This window comes from Camarhynchus parvulus, chromosome 26, assembly GCF_901933205.1.
Source record: "Camarhynchus parvulus chromosome 26, STF_HiC, whole genome shotgun sequence".
Taxonomy (NCBI): Eukaryota; Metazoa; Chordata; class Aves; order Passeriformes; family Thraupidae; genus Camarhynchus; species Camarhynchus parvulus.
In genome coordinates this window covers 2226746-2243711 of record NC_044596.1, presented here as the reverse complement: position 1 = coordinate 2243711, position 16966 = coordinate 2226746, and the positions used below count along the sequence as shown (strand labels likewise).

The 16966-nt window shown below is 52.0% G+C and overlaps 1 protein-coding gene across 1 annotated transcript; it reads left to right on the top strand.

Moving 5' to 3' along the window:
- The first annotated feature begins 463 nt into the window (after positions 1–463).
- LOC115913740 (potassium voltage-gated channel subfamily A member 3-like) lies at positions 464–14037 on the top strand. Its single transcript, XM_030965938.1, is given in 3 exon segments — positions 464–1438; positions 1441–3875; positions 13617–14037. Coding segments are annotated over 2 exon segments (1761 nt in total). The 5' UTR covers positions 464–597; the 3' UTR covers positions 2361–3875; positions 13617–14037.
- Positions 14038–16966: the final 2929 nt, after the last annotated feature.

The following is a 16966-nucleotide window of genomic DNA, read 5'->3' as shown; positions in this document are numbered from 1 at the left end:
CCTAGACAGAGAAAAACAATCCCCAGCCTAACCCAGACGCTGATTCAAAACAACTGTTGGGTCTGGCCGCGCTGTCGGCTTTCCACTGCCCACAGCCTCCCACCGTGTGCAGCCGTCGCTGAAAACCAACAGGCAAACGCCAAAATTCAGAGCCAAAATTGCATTTCACCTGGGGGAGGGCAGAAAAACTCTTTCTAGGCAGCGGTTCTGCCAGGAAAAGCCCCTCTCCCTGCTTGCAGCAAAGGATGCTCCCGGGAGGAGCCTGAAGCCCCTGGGCGCTGCCTGGGGGTGGATGGGGCTCCCCCAAGCAGGGCCAGGAGAGGGGGTGCCCGCAGCTGTCGGGGGGCTGCGGGGCAGGGCCGGGGGGCTGGTGGGTGTCTCCGGGAGCGGTGACTGAGCGAGGCGGTGCCAGGGCTGGGGGCGGATTTTTTGAGAAGAGCCTCAGCTCTTCAGAGCAGCGGCAGCCGCTGGAGGAGTTGGGCGGCTGTTGCTCCCTCTCCGCCCGGAGGAGGAGGAAGAGGAGGAAGAAGAAGCTTCGGCTGCCGCCTCTCGGATCCCCCCCTCCCTCCCCCCTTTCCCCTTCCGCCCCACACCTTTATGGACGAGCGCCGGAGCTTGCTCTACTCTCCGGCCGCCTCCTCCGCCGGCCGGCAGCCGCGGGGCGGCTCCACGAGCAGCCACCACAACCTGGGCTACACCGAGCAGCTGCCCCCCGCCGCCCCCCAGCCGGGCCCCGAGCAGCAGGAGGAAGAGGGCGAAGAAGGGGAGGAAGGCAGCATGACCGTGGTGGGAGGAGGAGGCGGCGGCGGCGGCGGGGACCCTTTGCTGGAGGAGCCCCAGCATCCCCCTGCGCTGCTCGGGGGGGAGCGCTACGATCAGCCCCCGGCGCCGGCCGTGCCCGCCGGGCAGCCCGCGGGCGCTGCGGAGCACGAGTGCTGCGAGCGCGTGGTCATCAACATCTCGGGGCTGCGCTTCGAGACCCAGCTCAAAACCCTGGCACAGTTCCCCGAGACGCTGCTGGGGGACCCCCGCAAGAGGATGCGTTACTTCGACCCCCTCCGCAATGAGTATTTTTTCGACCGCAACCGTCCCAGCTTTGACGCCATCCTCTACTACTACCAGTCGGGCGGGCGCATCCGGCGTCCCGTCAATGTCCCCATCGACATCTTCTCCGAGGAGATCCGCTTCTACCAGCTGGGGGAGGAGGCCATGGAGAAGTTTCGGGAGGACGAGGGTTTCATTCGGGAGGAGCAGCGGCCGCTTCCCGAGAAGGAGTTTCAGCGCCAGGTGTGGCTCCTCTTTGAGTACCCCGAGAGCTCCGGGCCGGCCCGAGGCATTGCCATTGTCTCTGTCCTGGTCATCCTTATCTCTATTGTTATCTTCTGTCTGGAGACCTTGCCTGAATTCAGGGATGACCATGACTATGAGGGAACTGGGGGACCTTCGGGACAGGCGGCGGCCCTCTCACACCTGATGTCTTCACCAACTCCTCATCCTCGCCTGCTTCCATGGTGTCATCCTTCACCGACCCTTTCTTTGTGGTAGAGACTTTGTGCATCATCTGGTTCTCCTTTGAGCTGCTGGTCCGTTTCTTTGCCTGCCCCAGCAAGGCCACCTTCTCCAAGAACATCATGAACATCATTGACATTGTGGCCATCATCCCCTACTTCATCACGCTGGGCACGGAGCTGGCTGAGCGGCAAGGCAACGGCCAGCAAGCCATGTCCTTGGCCATCCTCAGAGTCATCCGCCTCGTCAGGGTCTTCCGCATCTTCAAGCTCTCCCGGCACTCCAAGGGGCTGCAGATCCTGGGGCAGACCCTCAAGGCCAGCATGAGGGAGCTGGGCTTGCTCATCTTCTTCCTCTTCATTGGCGTCATCCTCTTCTCCAGCGCCGTTTACTTTGCGGAAGCCGATGACCCCAGCTCGGGGTTCAGTAGCATCCCCGATGCCTTCTGGTGGGCCGTGGTCACCATGACCACCGTGGGCTATGGGGACATGCACCCCATCACCATTGGGGGCAAGATCGTGGGTTCTCTGTGCGCCATCGCGGGGGTGCTGACCATCGCCCTGCCCGTGCCCGTCATCGTCTCCAATTTCAATTATTTCTACCACCGGGAGACGGAGGGTGAGGAACAAGCCCAGTACATGCATGTCGGGAGCTGCCAGCACCTCTCGTCCAGCGAGGAGATGAAGAAGGCTCGCAGCAATTCCACCCTCAGCAAGTCCGAGTACATGGTGATTGAGGAAGGGGGGATCAACCACAGTGCATTCAAACAGGCTGCCTTTAAAGCAGGCAACTGCACAACCACAAACAATCCCAACTGTGTGAACATCAAAAAGATCTTTACGGATGTTTAAAACAAACCCAAACCAAACGAACAGCAACAAAATGTGAGGATGCAGAGAAACAATACCAATAATAATAATAATAATACCAATAATAATGCAAAGTGACTGTGTGTCGGTGTTGTGTGGAACATGCACCATCGTCGGTCCTGTGTGTGCCCTCGTTTTTATACCTTTATTTTTTTATATCCTTCCTTTCTAAAGATCCAAAAGTAAAAGGATTTAAAATTCTCTGAAGAAGAGGACAGCTAAAGGGTAAAGAGAAGGAAGATGAAGACAAACCACACTCACTGTCAAAACAGGTGTTTGTTCTGCAACGTGTTGCAGGGCTGCTTTGCTTTTTGGGCTTTTGGGGAACCTCTTGCTTTGCTCCTGAATTTCCCCCTCTTTCCCTAAGGGCAGTGTGTAGCCAATTTCCCTTCCATGGCATAAGATAACTTGTTGGATTAACAAACTCGGACTGGGTGGAGGAACGAGGCAAAACATGAGGCAGAGTGTACTGGGAGGGGGCTGGGAGGAAATAACCATTTAATTCTGCAGAGAGTCTCTGTTACCACATCGTTAAATGATGCTTAATATTGAAACATGTGATGTGCCATTACGGGCACATCCCAGATTTCCTTTTTCTCCCCATTAGATCGTTTATGAAATTCTAATCTGGTCAGAGACCGAGTGCAATCAATGCTGATTTAAATAGGAAAAAACCTCCCTAAGCCTTCGTTTTCTATTCTGGATTCCCTTCCCCTGTAACCTGATGGAATTATTTCCTCCAATGTCAAGTCTGTGGCCGTGCAGCGGGGATGTGTGCGGGAGGAGGGGCAGGAGAGGCAGACTGGAATGTTTTCGGGAGCCGCCGGTGTCGGCACGGAGCAGGATCCACGACGGGCTCCACGCTGTGCCTGGGAGCCTCCAACCCGCCCAGCCGCAGACAAAGGGATATTTCCCCCTCGTTTTGCAATGCCTTTGGAAGAGATGCAGCCGCTTATCACCAGAAGATTAAAGTGGCGAACACGCCTTCCAGCGGAAGTCACTAATTCCGACCGGAGTGATGCAGTTGCCATGGTGACCACGGTTTCCTGGGAAACCCCCAAAGGTTGTCATGGCATCCCTTCTCCCATCCCCCTTGGTCCTTGCTCTTCCCGCAAAAAGCCTTTCCAGATGGTTCCAGCTCCTCCATCCCACAAGACATCGTGGCTCTGCACCCCCTTCCTGCTTCCTGTCCTGCTGCTCCTCCCGTGTGCCCAACAAAGCATCCACAGGCAACAAGCACCCCCAGATCCACCTGTGCCTCACCTGGGCAGTGCAATCTGGGGATGGAGGTTCATCCTGCTCCACCAAGAACCACTCCAAACCCAGTGGGAGCCGGCACCGAGCAAGCTTGGCCGGGGAACCTCGGCAGCTTTGTGAAACAAGGGGGACAGTAAAAAAATCAGGATTGAAAAATAACCAAAAATCCCTCTGGGAAAAAAATCACCGGCTTCATCTTCACGTGTATGCCAGGGGCCATGGGACATCTGACGGGATCAGGTGAGCTCTGCACGGGGGAGAGTTCAATGGAGTCATAGTGTTGGGGTTTTTTTGGACGAACCCCATGCTTTCCACTGCTTACTTTTATTCTCCAGCTTATCCTGCCGCTCTTGGGTATTTTTATACACGTTAGATAAAGTGGGATCACATCCTAGAGCTCCTCTGATTGTATTTGCTTTTTAGTGCTGTGGGAGGAGGAAAACCCTGCTGCTTCTCTGCAGCTGGATTGCTTCACTTCTGTGCTAAAAAGGTGATTTCAGTGCTTTAGTGCTCCCATCCAGCCCCTGCCACTGACACAGGCCAAAAGCAGCTTGGCCTCAAGAACTTTGGCTCCAGCTCTGCTCAGTTTTGCTGGATTTTGGGTTAAAAAAAAGCCAAATTGCTCTGAGGTAGCACATGGAACAGGCATGCTGTTAAATACCTACAGCAAAGAGAAATTTGGCCCCAACCAGTGAAGTCTCAAGGCTGTGGAGAGGGGGCCTGAGAGATGCTGGCCCTGCCAGAATTGCAGTTTAGCTGGGATTTTTCCCAGACTCAGAAGGATCTAGATGGTTTGCAGCACCTTCCCTTAGCCACAGTCAATAAATTCAGGGAAAACGTCAGAGCCCTTCCTTGGCTGCTGGGCTGTGATGGTTTTATTTGGGCTACCAGAGTTTTCATCAGCTGAGGGTCCAAGAGATGATCTTTATTAGGGAGATGCTCTGGAACATCATGGGAAGTCACAAACCTGAGATCTCTTGTCCAGGTAACTGGGATTCCTTGTCTGGGATAACTGGGAATACCTCAGTGTGCCTTTTCCCCAGGCTGCCGGTGGGCTGAAATGTCATTTCTGCCTACAAGCTCTCACTTTTTACTGTTCTTCTCTTTCATTGTTACTAAATTTTATTGTTACTAAAGCTTTCCCACATGCCTGTTCCTAAAAGGAGGGGCTGAGTTTAAGAGCAGTGGAAACATGGCACTCAGGAGAGTTTGCAGATGAGTTCTGGGTTGGTGATTTCCCCGTGGCAGCTGCACAGGGTAGGGAAACCACATGTTCTTGAAATGGCACAGAACAATTTTCAGTTTCTCTGTCATCTAAAATAAGCAGAGACCTTGCAGGGGGTTGGTTTGTTTTCCTGACTCCTCCCTGCCTGATTTTGTAGGAGCAGAGTAGTTTCAAAGGGATTTTATTGACAGTAAAAGATGCTTTATGGGAGAGGTGACAAGGAAACCTCTTCACCCACTGGGGTAAAAGGCAGTTTGGCTCTGGTAAAATTCCAGAATGGTTTGGGTGGGAAGAGACCTTAAGGATCATCCAGTCCCACCTCTGTCATGGGCAGGGACAACTTCCACTGTCCCAGGCTGCTCCAAGCCCTGTCCAGCCTGGCCTTGGACACTTCCAGGGATCCAGGGGCAGCCACAGCTGCTCTGGGCAACCAATATCTAACCTAAATTTCCCCTTTTTCACGTTCAGAAAAATACTTTTCAGTACTGAGTGGTATCACTGAAAGACAAAAATTCACTGCTGCTGTCTTTTAGATACACCCCCAAAAGTGGAAGTGGAAAACTGGGGACATCTTTTGGATGTTCTGCCCTCTCTGCATCCTCCCTCTCTGCTGTCTCATGGGTGCCATTCAGTGAGAGAAACTGAGTCACCTGAGCCACCTGCTCTAGTGGGAGGTGTCCCATGGCAGGGAGCTGGGACTGGATCACCCCTAAGATCCATTCCAACCCAAACCATTCAGTGACTCTGATAAATGCCTTCTGTTCCGTGCTCTGACAGCTCCTCTGGCACTGGCTGCTGCACATGTTGTGCCAGGAATTGGAGAGATCCCTGAAACCCTGGGCTCTCCACAGCCAGCTGCTGTTGAAGTGGCTCTGCTCTCCTGCCGTGTGCCCCATTAGGATAAGGCAGTGTTTCAGCAGCCACTGGGGATTCCAGAGGAGCCTGGGCTCTGCTGGGTTTGCCTGTCCCTGATGTGCTTGGAGGGGCAGCATTAGGGATTAGCATCAGTGTGAGGCAAAGGGCTCACCCAGACCCGGCTGATTACATTAAATGGAGGAAAGGGCATTACCACAACTCTGGCTGATGCTGCCCAGCACCCCAAGAGCAGGGGAGCAGGGTCCCCACAGCTCTGGGCAATCCCTGCTCTCCACTGCCACGTCCTCCCTGTCCTCTGTGCCTGTCACCTGAGAGACACAGCGACACTGAAGGATGGGAGAGAGGAGGGAAGAGGCAGCTCCCACCCCTGCGAGGCTGGAGCTGCCCCCGTGCATGCTTTCAGTTCATCAGAGTCACAGAAAGGTTGGGGTTGAAAACAACCTTAAAGAACATCTTGTTCCAACCCCCACACAGGGGCGCTGGGTGCTGCAGAGCCTTGTACCTCCTGTTTTCTCTTTTCACACACTGCTGTCAGTCTCCCTTTCCCTCTGCCTGTATTTTAGGACCTGTTCCCGTTTCCAGTCTCCTTTCCCTCTGCCTGTATTTTAGGACCTGTTCCCCTGTTTTCAGTCTCCTTTCCCTCTGCCTGTATTTTAGGACCTGCTCCCCTGTTTCAGCCCTCGATGCCTCCTTGAGACACATCCTTGGTGCTGGGGGGTGCAGCAGCCACAACCCTGGCCTCTCCACTTGGTGCTTTGACACCATCACCTTTTCCTCCTGCTTCTTTCCCCTCCTTTTTTGTGTGTTTTCAGGCCTGAGCTCCTCCAAAAGGTTCTGTTGTTCTCCAGCACAATAGCTGCCCTTCGGGTGCCTGGGGTGGCCAGAGCAGAGCAGTATCCATCCCACCCCACGTGTGGACACAGACAAGGGCTGCAGATATCTCTTTCCTCCAGGAGGGTTAAATTTCCTCCCAGGCAATTGTTCCTGCTCCATCCCTTGACAAAAGAAGTCGTTTTTGTTTTTAATCCCCGGTTTATGGACAATTAGGCAGCGGCAAAGGGCAGACAAGTGCTTTCCCCGGCAGAATGGAAGGAGCCAGCCTGGGTCAGTGCTCCTAAGGGGTCTCTCCTGCAGAGATGTACACAAGGAAAGGCTGTTTGGCAGTGCTTGTCTTGTACGGGGAGCGTTGTGTGTAAAATCTGTTTAATTGTGTAGTTTGGAGCCCTCTCCTGCCAAGCTTTTAAAATATGCATATCTTGGTGCGAGCACACGGAGGCTCCACCGCCGCCCGAGGGAAGCAGGGCTCGCTTTTCCCCGCGTTTAAATGCTTTAGCCAACGATCTCTGGGCAGGCTGCAAACCTGGCAGTGCAAACAGGCCAACGGGGTTTAGCTGTGCCTTGTTTTGCCCTTCAGACTCAGTTCTGTGTGTACCTGGGAGGAGAGCTCAGTGCCCCAGCATCCTCCTGCAAGGACAGTCATATCAGGGACTTCTTTCCCAGGGAGCAGGGAAATGAGGGATTTCTGCATATTATATGATCTTTGTCATAGATTATCTTTAAGGTCCCTTCCAACCCAAAGCATTTGATGATTTGATGGTTACAGGGTGCTCTGGGCAGGGCCATTTCCTTGGAATTCTCACTCCTACGGAGCTGGTGCTGCTCCCCTGCACCCTCCCTGCTCTGGGTCCCTTCCTTGGCTGGGCTTTGGGGGTGTCGTTCAGCTGGAGGATGAGTTAAGGGTGGGATGTTGGTGCCTTTCCCCATTTCCCTGGGTGCTGTTTGCATGGCTGAGTCCAGGCAAGCCCGATGTGCCAGAGGTGGCAGGTGGGCATTGAGCCCCTCTGTGCTTCTTTTCCTGGAAACAGTCCTGGGCCCGTGGCCATCACCACTTTGAGGACATTTGGGGGACATTTGGTGTGCCCTGAGGTACCTCATCCCAGCTGGGAATCACTGGTCCAGCAGTGGAGGGTGTTTGACCCATTTCAGGGAGTTTCTTAGGTCAGAAATGAGACTGGCACCAGGAGGAGGTTCCAGTCCCAGCTGTGCCCTAGGGCAGAGCCATCCCTCAGCAGGGACACATTCACTGCCAGGGGATCCCTGGAGAGCAACCCCAGCCCCAGGGCATCCTGCAGGGGTGTCCCAACCGCAGGAGATCCCTGCAGAGGGATCTCAGGGGATCCCTGCAGAGTCGCTCCAGCCTCAGGGGATCCTGCAGAGGGATTTCATCCCCAGGGGATCCTGCAGAACCATCCCAGCCCCAGGGGATCCTGCAGAGGGTTCCAGCTCTAGGGGATCCTGCAGAACCACCCCAGCCTCAGGGGATCCTGCAGAGGGATTTCATCCCCAGGGGATCCTGCAGAACCACCCCAGCCTCAGGGGATCCTGCAGAGGGTCCCAGCTCCAGGGGATCCCGGCAGAACAGCCCCAGCTCCATCTCCCAGCCCCTCCCAGCTCTTGCTCCAGGCAAACCTCTGCTGGCCCCGCTGTGGTTGAGCCCGGGATGCCATGGAGAGCTTTCACTCCGTGCTTGGCACAGGCCCGTGGGTGATGGTGTCCCTGTCCCAGGGCTGTTTGTCCCCTCGTGTTGGCTGCTCCCTGCTGGGAAAGTGTCAGGGTTTCTGCTCTTTGTCACTCAGCGAATCCCACTTGGTGCTCCTGAAAACCCTCCTGTGTGTGGAAGAGCCAGCACCCTTCTATCCCCAATTCTGACAAAACTCACCACAAACATAAACCCCGTGTTCATGTTTGTGCTTTTCCTTCCACGATTAACGTGCTGCTCTGACACCCACCGGGCTCAGGGTCTGTCTGTGCCTCATCAGGGTCTGTGTGTGTCTCATCAGGGTCTGTCTGTGTCTCATCACTGCTCAGAGCCCGAATTTTCAGTGCTGAGGATGCTCGGCAGCAGGGCAGGGAATCCTCCCCGCACGAGCATCCCCTCAGGGCACCGTCACTTTGCTCCTCCTTATGAACCAAGACACGCTCAAATCAATTCGAACATGTCTCCCATCTCCTCCAGCTCCTCACTGGGGCCAGGAGGAGCTGGAATTCTCCCTGATCGCTGCTTTTCCGCGCTCAGGGCGGGAGCAGCCGTTCCCTGCTGGCTCCGCACGCTCATTGCGAGAGCCCCGGCTCAGCCGCACCGACGGCAGCAGGCGCTGCTGGGTTTGTTTAGGAATGATTCATTTCCTTCAGACTTGTGATTCCGATGCTTTTCTGGAGCTCTGCTGCTTTGCTGGAGCTCTGCTGCTTTGCTCCAGTGGTTGCATTTCAATTTTTAGCATCTCTGAACACCCTGGCTGGGCAGGCTGGGGTTGGATGTGTGGGGAAGATGAGCCCGTGGTCCCCTCTGCTCACCCCAAGGCTGCAAAATGCAGTCAGGTTTATTTTGAGGCTGACCAGCCCATCTCCTTTGCTTTGCTTCCTCCAAAGCACAACATCTTCCCTGCATCCTCATCATCCTTGCATCTTCGTTATCCCTGCAACTTCATTCCCATATAGAGGATAGAGGAGGAAAATCTTTTGGGGTTTTATCACAGTTTGCTCAGTGCTGGCAGCAGGATCAGGGCTTGCAGCAGGGTCTGTGCTTGGGGTGCTGCTCCTGGGGAAGCTAAATGCTGGGAGGGAGGATGGAAGGGATGAACACACACTTTGCAAAGTGTTTTCTGCGTTTGCAGAAGGCTCAGTTTGCTCAGTTTGCTCTTGGGCTTGGTGCAAGGAAGGAGCTGTGCACAGAGCAAACAGGGGGTGATGCTGTGACCTGCAGGGGGTTTGGGTTTGTACTCCAGGGAAACGTGTCCCTGCTCCCTCTGTGAGCTCTGTGGGATTTGCTCCCAGCGCTCCTCCGTGCCTCAGTTTCCCCATCTGTAAATGGCCCCGAGCAGCTTCAGGAGGTGTTTGCAATGAAACTGCTGGGGAAGGAAGAGGCAGTTTTGAAACATGGAGCAAGGAGTGAGGACTCCTCCAAAGGTTTTATGGGATTCAGCTTTCTCGAGGCTGGAAAAGCCTGCAGACCCTGCCCTGGGTACTCCAACAATCCCAGTTTTATCCCTTGGCTGGAGGGAAGCCTGAGGTTTCACACAGCTTCCCAAGCTGCCAGCTCTGCCTTCAGCTCCCCATCAATATCCTCCTCTCCTGGGATTTCTTCACTCTGCATCTTCCCTTTCCCACCCTTCTGGCCCATTTCTCCTGAAATCTCTGGGAATTTAGGGTTGAGAACCCTCTTCTCCCTCCTTGCTGGTCTCTGCTTGGAGCTGCCACTGTGTCTCTGTAACAATTTAGCCTCACACTGTTGCACTGGGTCAGAAACCAGACATAAGAAATTTGGGCTTAAAAATGGCCCTGGCTGCTGGGAATTCAAGTTTTCAGTAGGGATGAGGAAGGAGTTGCTGTGAACTGGATGTAGCATTGAAGGTTTGAGGGCTTCTCTACCTCTGCCTGTGCCTCAGTGGGTGCAGGTGCCTGAATGATATTCCACATTTTCAATCCCACAGAATTAAGGCAGGAAATATTCTTTCTGCAGCATCAGAAACAAGCCTGGGCTGCTCTCTCCCAGGGCTGGACATTTTCAGGGGTGTCTCTCCCATCCTGGTTGCAAGATGCTCTGAGAAAGCACAGGGAGCCCAAGGAGGAGTGAGTGGGGGATTCCACCTGGGTCCAGCTGGGTTCCTCACCTGGGAAATCTCCTGGGAATTTTGCTTTATTGCTCCATTTTCTTGCCCAACAGCCATGCAATTCCCTTGCAGGAGAGCATTACACAAGCACCCTTATCAGCCAAGTGTGGCACTCAGTCAGAGATATCAGTTCATTTGATAAGATCTGTTTTCTTAACAGAAAACCTGTGTTGATTGGCATCAATGAAATCTTCCTCTTTAATTCTGTGTTAAGACTCTCAGCCATTCCAGCACATTGTTTGGGATCAGTGACAGATGGCCAGACACATCATTTTTGCAGGTCACTTTGTTTATCCCTTAAAAAACTGTCCCAAACAGGAGCTGTTTTCCAGTCCTCTGGAAGGACTCAGGAGATGCTCAGTACTTGCACTCCCAGGAGCTGTTTTGCCAGCTCTGAGTGTTTAGATGGAAGCTATTTGGCTCAGTCAATTTAAAAACATCTAATTTTTATGGCTGCTGTTTAATATCCTCTATTTCTCTTGGGATGGAGAGGATTTCCTCACCCCTGTGCAATAGAAAGACATCTGGATCCCTTCAGGAGCTGGAGCAGTGATAGCTCCTGAATGCTCCTCACTTCTCACTCCCACTCACTGGATCCAGAGAAATAAAACCATTGTTAGGCTGAGGATTTGGCATTTCTTTCTTCACTTGCAAGGATACAGCTTGGATAGGCTTCAGGTACCCCAAGCACTGGATTATTTGGCTAGTGGGAATTTAAATTGTTATTTAATACCCTGGGGTACCCCAGGGTACCCCAAAGCACCGGATTATTTGCCTGGTAGGAATTAAAATTATTACTACTTCATCTGCAGGGTCCCACTCCACCACCACCTTCTTGCCCAGTGGCATTTCCTGGACTGAAGGTTCTGTTTGGGTCTAAGTTGTGTATTTATTTATTTATTCATTCACTGAGTGTGTAATGCTCCAGTGATCCTTGAGGATCCTGGCAGTTTGGAGCCCTTCTTGGCTGCCAGGTGGGAGGGGTTTAATCCCCCAGCAAGCCCAGTCCAATAAAGCAGAAAGCCCTGTCAGCTTTAAGGCCAGGAATGGCCCTGCTGGCACTTCAGGATAAGCTGGTGCTTGAACAACTGCCTGGGCTGGATCCTTGCTGGGAGCACTGAGCTTGTCTGGAAGCTCCTTTCCCAGTCTGCACTGCCTCACAAGGGGATCTTTGCTCCTGCCAGGAATTCCCATCTCTTTCCTTTCTCTGCTGGCTTTTAGCATCCCTGTAACATCATTCCTATATCCCCACATCCTCATCATCGCTGCAGATGCATCCTCAGCATCCCCATATCATCATCATCATCATCATTATCCCTGTATCCTCACCACCCCTGCAACTTCACCTCTGCAATTTCATCGTAGCTGCAACATCATCCTCTGTGCATCCTCATCATCCCTGCAACATTATCCCTGCAACTTCATCATAGCTACATCTTCATCATCCCTGCATCCTCATCATCCCTGCAACATTATCCCTGCAACTTCATCATAGCTACATCTTCATCATCCCTGCAACTTCATCCTGCAATTTCATCATAGCTGCAACATCATCATCCCTGCATCCTCATCATCCCTGCAACTTCATCATAGCTACATCTTCATCATCCCTGCATCCTCATCATCCCTGCAACATTATCCCTGCAACTTCATCTCTGCAATTTCATCATAGCTGCAACATCATCATCCCTGCATCCTCATCATCCCTGCAACTTCATCATAGCTACATCTTCATCATCCCTGCATCATCATCATCCCTGCAACATTATCCTTGCAACTTCATCATAGCTACATCTTCATCATCCCTGCAACTTCACCTCTGCAATTTCATCATAGCTGCAACATCATCATCCCTGCATCCTCATCATCCCTGCAACTCCATCATAGCTACATCTTCATCATCCCTGCATCCTCATCATCCCTGTAAATGCATGTACATCAACCCTGCAATCCCTGCATCCTCATTATCTCTGCAACTTCATCCCTGTAACTTCATCTGCAATTTCATCACAGCTGCAACATCATTCTCCCTGCAGCCTTATCATCCCTGCAGCCTTATCACCCCTGCAACATCATCAGCCCTGCAACATCAGCCCTGCAACATCAGCCCTGCAACATCCTTATCCCTGCATCCCCATTGTCCCTGCAACACCTTCCCTGCATCCTCATCATCCCTGCATCCTCATTATCCCTGCAACTTCATTCCCACATCCTCATTATTGCTGCAACTTCATCTCTGCAACATCTCCATCCCTACATCCTGATGCCTGCAGCATCCAAAGGAAGGGTTTCTCCTTCCTCAGTGCATGGATCCCACCTGGCAATCTCCATCCTGCCTCTCCCTTGGGGGAAAACTGGCTGATTTTTGGGGCTGAGTGCTTTGGGGCTGATTTTGGGGGCAGGTCCTGGTGCCTTAGCCTGGGCTCTGGGCTGTGACTGCAGCTCCTCCCAACCTTCCCCTCATCACCAGCTGCTAATTAAGGACTCAGCTCAGATAATTTGACCTGGGCAGCTGGGATGCTGCAGTTGCCACAGTGTGAAGTAAAGGCAGAACAAGGATTTTTTGGAAGATGAGAGGGTTAAAAACAGTTGCATGAAATTTCTAGAAATTTTAGTGTCTCAAAGGGCAGAGCAGAGCATCTCCCTATATTAAATCAGGAGTCAGCCCCTTGAGTGTAGAGCTATGGATGCAATTCTGGCACTGCAGAAACTGGGGGATTTTTTGAGCTCTTTTCTGGACACCCCCATCCCCACATCAAAATGGGATTTTGGGTTTGTGCTCTGTGAGCGACTCCACAGTCCAAGCTCTGGGAGTGGGATCAGCCCTGGCTCCTCCCAGCACCTGGACTGGATTTATAAAATCAGCCAGTTGCTCAATATCTCGTGAATTACACCAGCTCAGAACAAACTCAACTTGATTAAGATAAAAACATGAGGAAAACCCACTTGGCACTAATTATTCTGGGTTTGGAGATAACAGTTAATAACAAGAATACATTTAATGAATCTTTTTCCTATCTTTAGCTCACTTTAGACTATGTGGCATCAAGTCCATTAAAGAATTTAATTAGAAAATTCTCATTTTTCATTCGTGGGAAATGGAGTTGGGAATTTGTCAGTGGGGAACCAATGTGCAACTTCTCTTCCACTTTATTTGCAAAAAAAGGAACCAGGCTGTGCATAAAAGTGGTTCTTTGCTTTGCCCAACAGATCACAGAAGAAGTTTTGAAATGAAGACCTTCAGGACTGTGTTGAGAAGTAAAACATCTCCAAGGAAAGGACAAACATCCCAAACATCCCCAGCATCCCAACACGGTGCCCGACGCTGCCGTGGACCCGACTGACAGAGGGCCTGTCCTCCCCAGCTAAACCCAGTCCATATTTCATATATATTTATTTATATATGGAATATCCCCCACTTTATCTGTGCTTTCTAACAAGTGCATTATGCAGAAGGGAACATCTTTGGAGCCAGATTATCTTCAACTTATGTGCAATATAACAGGACTGAGCAAAGCCGGGAGAAAGGAGGAGGAGAGGTGGAAGTCACTTGGACATTATTTCAGTATTTTTTAATATTATTAAAAAAAAATCTCTTGAAAGATGAAGCAACCAGAAAGGAAATGTTAAGCAGAGCTGCTAAAACTCAGTCCAAGTGTTTTCTCGGGGTGGGAGGGAGTGGGGGGAAATTTGGTTGCTGTCGCTGTTCCCTGGCGAAGGCCACGGGCTGTTCTCAGCTCTTTGAGAATCGTTCCTGTTCCATTTTTCTCACTTTCCTGGAAATGCCCTTTATAAGTAGCTCTGTGCTGTACCAAAGGCTGTGATTTACTTTAAGTCCTTATTTAGAAAGAAACATCTCTGCTGGTGCTGAGGAAAAGGGTGTCGAACAGTTGTGCCTTGCCATCAGGATCACTCCACAAAAAACTAAGGAAAAATTGAATTTCCAGGGTAGAAAAGGTCTAAAAACCCAATTCTTGGCTGACCATGCTCCTGCTTCCTTTCATGAGAGCCTCTCTGCCTTTGTCTGCACTTCCACAGTACCCCAGTCTTGTGGGAATTTTATAGTGTTGCCTTGCTAATTCTGTAATAATTGGGAATTCCATCCTTCCTTTGTCCATTACTGTTTCTTTTTGCACATTTGAGGTTTTTGGTGGAAGGTTTAGAGCTGTGGGTTGCCCATACTGGGCTGGGGAGCTCTTAAAGCTGGGCTTTCTATAACCTCACTGTGTTTCCTAGGGCTGCACGGATCAATATTATCCTGGTGCCACGAGATAAATGGTCTGCAAAGGGATAAATGGTCTGCAAAGGGATAAATGGTCTGCAAAGAGATAAATGCAAATGGCAGAGGGGTTGATGGTCTCTCCTGCTTCTGGCTCCCCCTTTTCTCCCTCCCCAGCCTCATCCACCTACTCATGCTGCCTCCATCCCAGCCTGGGGACTGAAACCCTCCCAGCTCAGCCTCCACCAGAGGAGCAGAGTGAAACTTGGAACAGCGTTGGATTTAAGGGTGAAAATAATGTTGGAGGGACTCAGATGAGCACAGGAACCTCTTTGTCTGCATTGCAATAACTCCCTGGGAATGGTCTGGGGATGTTAATTTGGACTGGACAGAACCAAGTGTGCTCGAGCTTCCTCTGAAGCAGAGGCTGCTCAAGGGGAGATAACAAGAACCAAAATTATTGTGTGTGAAACAGACCCTTGAGCTGATGCTGCTGATTGTCTTTGGGGCCCAAGGACCAACCTGGAGGTCCCCACCGGGTTCCTGGAAGGTGGAGCAAGGACCATTCTTCCAGAGGATCCTTCCCCCAGTGGAGCTGCTTGCCTGCATTCCCCACAGACCATCCACAGGAGACACAGCCCCAGGGAGGATGCACTGAAACCAACCCCTGGTAGGAAGGCTGGAAATGGAAAAACTCGGGAATGTACAAGGCAAAGCAGCCAACAGTCTGCACCACATTTCTTGCAGAAGAGCTTTGAAGACAAACAAGAACCCTGCGCAAAAACTTCAGCTGAAATTTGGGTTGAGAAATTCCCTTAACACTGGGGAACGATGTGATTCTTACGAGGAACTTGTCGGCTTTGGTGAGGTTGTGTTTATTTTGTTTGTTTTATACACACAGATCATTTCTTGGCTGGAATTCCTCCTCCTGCCACGGCAGGTGCACCTCTGGTGGTGGAGACTTTGTTCCTGCCAAAAGGGCTTGGGGGGCCCAAACACAGAAATCTCCAGGGCTCTGCACAGGTGCAGGTTGGGCAGAATGGCCTGAAAAGAAGCAAAAGTGTTAAACCCAGCAGTTTTAGCCAATTTAATCAGTTGGAGAATGAAGAGCAAATATGGATCTGGCTCTCAGTAGGACATTGCTCCTCTTGCATTTATTCCCAGCATGGAAGAAACCCCAGCTGTGGGTAAATGGAGGAGAAAGGGCTGGTGCTGCCGGCACCTGGATTTACCACGGCTTTAACAGCAGAGGGAGATTGGGATCGGGGACCAGGATGGCTGGAAGACCTCACGGAGCAGCTCCCTGAGCCCACGGAGAGGAGCAGGGGGTGCCAAGGCTGGGCAGGGATGCTGGGGAAGGCGAAACAAGGCACAGTGTGAAATCAATGCGCTGCGAAAGCCGCCCGCACAAATTACAGCTAATTAGAGCAGTGGCTCTCATTAACTTGGTTTGGCCGTGCCCTGCCCGTGGTGGAGGCGGGGAGAGGGAGCTTCTCCACGGGATCTTCCAGCAAATTGCTCCTCCAAATCCCCGGGGCTGTGGCAGCAGCCGGGACCGCAGCGTTTGTGCCCCTCCGGGTGTCCCTCTGTCCCTGTCCCTGTCCCTGTCCTCCCCTGTCTCTGTCCTTCTGTCCCTCTGTCCCTGTCCCTGTCCCTGTGTCCCCTGCCTGTCCCACCCCAGCACTGAAACAAATTATTGTTCGGGCCATAATATCTCAGACCTTAAACGACCCCTTTGAAAAGACCAGGAGAAGTGCCCGGTGTTTGGGGTGAGCGCTGGAATTCCCAAGTTCTCCTCCCCACCACCATGGAGGGAGCTGCTGGCAGGCTGGGGGAGATGGGGCTGAGATGGAGCTTCCCTTTTTTGGGACATCTCACCTGCCAAACCCCTAAGGAGCTGTGAAACACATTTGTTTGCAGCCTCCCTGCAGCGTGACAGGTTCTCAGTGTGCTCTTGAGCCTGCCAAGGAGAATGAACAAAGCTTCAGCAGCTCTGAAATCGTGAGAGACTGACCCCAAAACCACGCTTCCATGACCCCAAACCCACTTTTCCACCACCCTGATGGGTTTGGGCTGCCAACAGCGAAACCCCATGAAAGGAGGGGGACCCCAGGCTGCCCACACAGGTAAGGGCGCATTAACAGGAGGAGAATTGATTTTCTGGATTGCAGCACAGACCTGGATCTTGGGAAGCCCTGGTCCCAAAGGTGTTATATTTAGTTTCTTTTGGAACATGATCTAGTAGCCCTTAAAATGGGGGATAGAATGTATCAGTACTAAAGTTATTTTTTATTTTTCACCAGTGTTACAGAGAGCTTTTTTATGGTGTGTGTGTGTAACA